Source organism: Bison bison, unplaced genomic scaffold (assembly GCF_000754665.1).
Source record: "Bison bison bison isolate TAMUID 2011002044 unplaced genomic scaffold, Bison_UMD1.0 scf7180017864472, whole genome shotgun sequence".
Taxonomy (NCBI): domain Eukaryota; kingdom Metazoa; phylum Chordata; class Mammalia; order Artiodactyla; family Bovidae; genus Bison; species Bison bison.
Window position 1 is genome coordinate 3,207,883 of NW_011495033.1, and position 6,271 is coordinate 3,214,153.

The 6,271-nt window shown below is 60.3% G+C and overlaps 2 protein-coding genes across 3 annotated transcripts in view; one reads left to right on the forward strand and one right to left on the reverse strand.

Annotated features, from left to right (window-relative positions):
* Positions 1–1,621, forward strand: part of GIT1 (G protein-coupled receptor kinase interacting ArfGAP 1) — a 13,130-nt gene extending 11,509 nt beyond the window's left edge. The window contains exons 21-22 of the mRNA XM_010861681.1: positions 36–99; positions 259–1,621. Coding sequence (XP_010859983.1) covers positions 36–99; positions 259–471 — 277 coding nt within the window. The 3' untranslated portion in view covers positions 472–1,621. The remainder of the gene's footprint in view (positions 1–35; positions 100–258) is intronic.
* Positions 1,622–2,029: 408 nt separating this feature from the next.
* The window catches only part of TP53I13 (tumor protein p53 inducible protein 13), a 10,890-nt gene continuing 6,648 nt past the window's right edge, over positions 2,030–6,271 (reverse strand). The window contains exons 1-7 of one of the 2 annotated variants that reach the window (XM_010861380.1): positions 6,185–6,265; positions 5,934–6,005; positions 5,665–5,706; positions 3,502–3,630; positions 3,163–3,366; positions 2,485–3,040; positions 2,030–2,404 (exon numbers count right to left, since the gene is read on the reverse strand). In XM_010861380.1, the coding sequence (XP_010859682.1) occupies positions 2,292–2,404; positions 2,485–3,040; positions 3,163–3,366; positions 3,502–3,630; positions 5,665–5,706; positions 5,934–6,005; positions 6,185–6,256 (1,188 nt within the window). In that variant the 5' untranslated portion in view covers positions 6,257–6,265 and the 3' untranslated portion in view covers positions 2,030–2,291. Of the gene's footprint in view, positions 2,405–2,484; positions 3,041–3,162; positions 3,367–3,501; positions 3,631–5,664; positions 5,707–5,933; positions 6,006–6,184; positions 6,266–6,271 lie in introns of those variants that run through there. The other variant, XM_010861381.1, reaches the window with a different exon arrangement.

Below are 6,271 nucleotides of genomic sequence, written 5' to 3' on the forward strand. Positions count from 1 at the left end.
CCCTTCCCTCACTTGCCCTCCCCCCCACTGCCCAGCTTCGTGCCCTGCTCAGAGAAGATCCATTTGGCTGTGACTGAGATGGCCTCTCTCTTCCCGAAGGTACAGGGGCCAGAGAGGGGACCTGGAGGGGGCGGGGGTGCCTCAGGGTGGGGCGGGTGTGGAGAGTCTGACGGCACTGGCCTGGTTGGATCCCTGGACCCTTGGGGTCCCATCATGGCTCGTGGTTGGTTTGACGTCCAAGGCCCGACTCCTCCACAGAGGCCCGCCCTGGAGCCTGTGCGAAGCTCGCTGCGGCTGCTCAACGCCAGCGCCTACCGGCTGCAGAGCGAGTGCCGGAAGACGGTGCCCCCAGAGCCTGGCGCTCCCGTGGACTTCCAGCTGCTGACTCAGCAGGTGATCCAGTGCGCCTACGACATCGCCAAGGCCGCCAAGCAGCTGGTCACCATCACCACCCGCGAGAAGAAGCAGTGACCACTGTCCCCAAACCCTCACCCGCACCCTGGGACCTCACTGGCCGTGGGAGCTGGGCCACTCCAGACACTCATCCCCACCCCCACCGAGCCGCCGGCCCAAGTGCCCTTAGCGCTGCCACTGTTCCCGGCAGCCAGGTGCCCTGGTGCCCGTCCCCCTTGAGCCCCCAAGGATGGGGAGGTGAGGTGGCAGGAGCTTCTGCCCCCACATTCCATGCACCCCTCCCTGTACATAGCCCCCCTACCCCTCTAGCGTGCAGGGGCCTGCAAGGCGGCACTCCCAACCCCATGCCCTCGGGGGCACCCTCAGCCAAGGGTTGGGTGGGGACACTCCAAGTGGGGCAGCTCCCCTGATGCACCCCACCCCCATGAGCCAGTCCAGCCCTCCTGGGGGCTGAGCGGGGGGGGCATCCCCCCTTGTACATAATACCTGTGGATGTCCCCACCCTGTAGCCACCAGCCCCCTGCTGCTCTCTCCTCCAATGCCAAACGGCCCCAGCTAGGGCACAGGCCCCAACCTGTGTTCCCGGGGTCCCCAGCAGCAAACACTGGAAAAGTCTAATCTTTTTTTTTTTTCCTCTCCTCTCTTCCACTCCTTAATTTTAACATTGTGGTAACTGAGTGTGCCTGCGTGTGAGTGTGCGGGGCGGCAGTGCCGTTCCAGAGGCCTGGCCCATCTGGGGTTTCGTGAGGGGTGAGGGGACCAGGGTTGGGCGTTGACCACCCCCCCATCCTGGGGCCAGGGGCTGCCGGAGGGAACCAGCTGGGTCCTGCCCTCTGCCTCCCCTCATTGCTCCCCCCACTCATACCCTCTATGAACTTAAAGGAAAACCACTTTGCTCCATCTCTCTTCCCCTCCCTTACGGAGGGGGAAAGTGCCGGCTGGGGCTGAGAACTGAGCACCCGAGCCTGGGGCTGGCTCCCCGGGGTCCCCGACGAAGCTGAGAGCCCCTCCCTGTGACCTCCGAGAGGCCAGCGCCTGCGGTGTCTGGGTCCCTGCAGCCTGGGGAGGCAGATGGCAGCTCCTACCAGCTCCTCTCCCTGCCCCACTTCTGTCCCAGGGGCCAGGCTCTACCTGTGTGGTGGTGGGTGGGCTGACTGTCAAGACGTGTGTCATGTACATTTGTATCAAAAATAAATAAGTGACCATGTGCCCTTTTCTGATGCTTTGGGAACTGTGGGAGGAGGGATCAGGGAGGTGCAGACATGAAATGGAGAAAGACCAACTTGGCAAAAGTATGAAGCCAGTGAAAACGGTGACTGCTGCAGCCCCCATACTGAAGGGGAGGGAAGCCCCTTGTCTTCTGTTAGCGGGGTCCTGCAAATAACGTTTCAGTAACTACCACCAGCGTCCTGCCACCTGGCCGCCCATGTTGGTGGAAGGGTCTACCACGTTACTAAAACCCAGGATCTGAGGCCAGGTTGGCAAGAGGCAGCAAGCAGAGGGTGCCTGACTTGATGCTATAACCCCCTCCCTACCTCAAACACGACCTACGTGACCTAGGACAGTGTCCCCGGCGGGAGTGAGTCAGTCTGTGTGGCAGATGCACAAGCTCAACTCCAGCCTCTACTAAAATAATTTAATAAAAACGGAGTTTTTGCAACGGAAGTTTGAAACTGCTCCTTTCTCTCTTCTCCCTCTGCCCAACCCCATTCCTCCCAGCAAACCACACACTAAGGATCAGCCAATCTGCCGCGCTCGGGCGTGACTGCTCCCTCCGGCCGCCAGGGGGCCGCCCCGCGCGCGGGCCACGTGGCGGAGGTTGCGGCCTCCGGCGGGGGGAGGAGCCGACCCTGCCACAGCGGCAGGGCTGGTGCAGGTCACTCGGAGCTGTCCCCGTCCGGGCCGCTGTCCGGCGTGGGCGGGAGGAGGGGTCTCCGGCGGGAGCGCTTGACCCGGCGAGGGGGCATGAGCAGCCTCCGCTTCAGCACAGCTATGGGCAGGAGGGGGAGCGGTCAAGGGCCGGGAAGAGCCCCGGGGGCGGGGCTGGGGGTGAGGAGGGCCATGTCTCACCAGCCACGGTGTCCCGGCTGTCCACCGTGGGCTCCCAGTAGATGCTCTCCCCGCGTCGGAAGTTTCGGTGCAGCCGAGTGCAGAGCGTGGCCAGCGTGAGCAGCACCAACAGGAAAGTCAGGGCCATGGCCGCCCAGGCGGCCTCCTCTGTGCGCGGGGTAGGGCCGCGGGCGGCCCTCGGTGGCCCTGCCGCCCGAGGGGCCGGGGAAGCCTGACCCGGACAGGCACAGCCCCCAGGACTGTTCTGCCCTTTGGGCAGCTGAACCTCCAGCCTGGAGCTGACATTGCTTCCTGGTCCCTCAGGCAGCAGTGGGCCAGTGGACACAGACCCGGCATTATTGCCTTCACCCTGAGATCCCAACATGGGCTGTTTGGCCTCCAAGCTCCCTGGGGAAACAGAGGGGAACCTCGGGGCTGAGGGTGTGGGCTGGAGACCAAGGGCAGCCCGCAGCCCACGTCTCCTGGCACCACTAGGAAAGAGCTGCCCATGTCCACTAGATGCCACCTCCATGCCGGGTGGCCGCCAGCTCCACAGAGTAAAGGCCAAAGCCGGGGCCTAAGAGGAGAAGAGACAGCAGTCACCCCCTCCCTGCCCAGATGCAGGCCAATGGCACCCAATGGCACCACCACCCTGAGCCAGCAACCCCATGACCGCCATGCCTGGCCAGCACCCCTCACCTGCACACACCCTCGCTGACTGCACAGCCTCCCTCTGCCCAGCGTGGGCACCAAGGAAGGCGGCCCAGGAACAGTGTCAGAACGGAACCCAGCTTTCTCTCTCCTCTGCTTCCGCCACTGCCTCCTCTTCAGCCAGTGGGCAGCCCGGGCCGGCTCCACCCACGCCATCTCCAGCGCTAAGCCCCATGCGGCCAGTACGAGGGGCTACGAAAGGAAGAGAGAACTGTTATAGCTAAGTCGAAGCTGGGGAGCAAGCAAGCAGAGGCCCTGAATTCCCCTTGCCCTGCCCACAGCGCTGCAGCCTCCACTGGTACCAATCACCTTTCAGCAAGCACTTACCCGATCCTGGGTGAGGCTGGAATCAGGGGCCAGTGAGGGCTGGGCCACACAAGTGTGGGCAAGAAGGGCAAGCTGGAGCTTCAGCCAGGGGTGGGCACAGGGGTGGTAGAGGAAGCTGACGTCCTCAGACTGCAGGAAAGGCATGAAGACGTCAAGCCGGGCCCAGGTCCCTCCTGAGAGTTCCAAGTTCTCCCATCCTGGGGAGCCAACTTCAAGGGACTCCCAGGATGACCAGATGACCCTCCCACCTTCTGGGCTCAGGAAAGGATCAAGAGCCCTGGATACTGGTGTGCATGCCCTCTTGCCTCTGAGCATTCCTTTCATCCCTCCTCTCCAAGCAGTGCCACCCCTCAAAGGTCATAGCTTCCACGACAACATGCGTGGTTAACCCTGCCAGACTCAGACCACCCTCTTTAGCTATGTTCCTCTGCACCTGGCTCTACAGGTCCCCACCTAGGCTGTAACCACCCCCACAAAGAGAGACCAGGCCTTCTACGTATTGACCCATCTATATATATATTCAGTCTCCCCAAAGCATCCGAATACAGGGCACACAGGCAGCAGGTGCACAATCTCAGGATGGAAACACTTCAGTTATGAATCATTCTTTGATTGAGCTGACCTGATGCTCGTCATTTGTGCCGGAGGCTGTAGGAGATGCCAAAAGAGAACTCCTGGGCTCCGCTTGCAGGGAATACAAAGGAAACTCAGGGAAACAGGACTAATGCAAATGAACGAGCAAACTAATAAAGCTCAAAGTGATTAGCAGTTAAATTATGAGATGATTTCAAGCATTACACAAATTTGGAGAAGGTGATGAATAAATAAGGGCTAATGTGCTCAGGCAAGGTCTCAAGGGAGAGCTGACTCCTGCCCTGGGCCTTAAAGAAGGGTAGGGATGGATGGCAGGAGGGCAGGGAGCTGCCCCCCTTCAAGTCAGGTCAGGCCAGGTATAGAGGGGAAGGAGCCTCACACTTATGGCTGGTGAGCAGACCAACATGACTGAAGGGGAACCAAAGCTGTGGAGAGGTTACACGACGCTTACTGAACCAGGTAGAGCCAGAAAAACCAGACAGGGGGGTGGGGCCACGATAAGGTGGGAAATGAGGAGCCACTGGTTTCTGAACAGTTTGCAATGAAAAGGGCTGTTTGGGGAAAGGAAACGGATAGGTGGCATGAGCTCTTCTGGCTTGGAGATATTACAAGGATCAAAAACAGGTATTTCAAAAGGAAAACCAAAAGGACAGAGAAGCTATCCAACCACTGGCAGTGAAACACACAGGCACACAAGGTGAACCCAAGGTGTGGTCGGTAACCTGACATACACACACTCCTTGTTGCTGTTTACTTGCTAAGTCGTGTCTGACTCTTTTTGACCCCATGGACGATAGCCCACCAGACTCCTCTGTTCGTGGGATTTCCCAGGCAAGAATACTAGAGTGGGTTGCCATTTCCTTCCCCAGGGGATCTTCCCAGCCCAGGGATCGAACCCACATCTCCTGCATTACAGGCGGGTTCCTTACCACTGAGCCACCAGGGAAGCCCATTACACACTCACACACTCCTTACAGCTTCCTGTTTTCCAAAGTGCTATCCCACGCAATTTGTTTACTCCTCAAGGGGAGCCTGTGTGCGCAGCTGTGACCCCCCTGGGCTGTAGCCTGCCAGGCTCCTCTGTCCATGGAATTCTCCAGGGAAGAATACTGGAGTGGGTTACCATTTCCTACTCCATGGATCTTCCTGACACAGGGATTGAACCCACCTCTCTTGCATATCCTGCATTGACAGGTGGATTCTTTACCACCAGTGCCACCTGGGAAGCCCATAATAACCACTAAGAACCTCTCTCACAGGAAAGCAGGGCCCAGATAAGTCAGAGACTTCCGAAGTCACACAGCAGAGCTAGAGCACAGGTTGTTTTCTCCTAGGACTCTCAACCCCCTTGCAGCCTCCTGCCCACACAGCTAGCTACTCATAGCATTCCTGACACCTCACTGCAGAAGACAGAGGCCTAAGCTCACTGTCCTAGGACTAAGAGCACTAAGGTCTCCTCCTGGAGTGGGGAGCAGTAAAGAATGGAGCTAGTGAGCAGAAGAGGTGGAGCCTGCAGGGAGCTGGCTGTTTCCAGCACAGACCCCGAGGATGCCTCCTGCTTGTACTCACCTGCTGTGGCCGCATCCGTGTGTAGGTCACTCTTGGTGACACCTGTACCAGGGAGACAAGAGAACTGAGAGGCCCCGGGGGACTCCGCTGGGGGGATGGGGGTGGGACACGACAGCAGGCCCGTGCTGTCACGTTGGGATGGTGACGCTGGTGACGAGGGCCAAAGGAACAAGGTGCTCAGAGGATGGCTGTGGAGGGCACCGCGAGGCCAGGGCGGGACTGCGCTACCCCTTCACGCTCCTCTCTCCCACCGCCCTCCAGGCTCCCACCTGTGGGGGCAGAGGCCACAGGCCCTCGGGACAACGGGCTCCCGCCTCCTCCGCCGCCGGTTCAGCCACCACCTGTGGGTTCAAGGCGCAGAAAAGCTGGGTTGTTTGGCCTCGGAGAGGGCTCTGCCCTCTCCCTCCCAGGCCCAGCACTCCAAGGGAGAACTCCGAGTTCCCCTCTCGGCACGCCCCTCCTTCTGGCAAAGCACTTGGAGACACCGGGCCGAAAGCTTCTCGGCAGCGGGTCGCCTTACCTCACGGGGACCCAGGAGTCCCGCCAGGGCGGCCAGGAGCAACAGCTGGGGCGGCGGCGGAGGAGGCGCCATCCCGGCCCGCCCCAG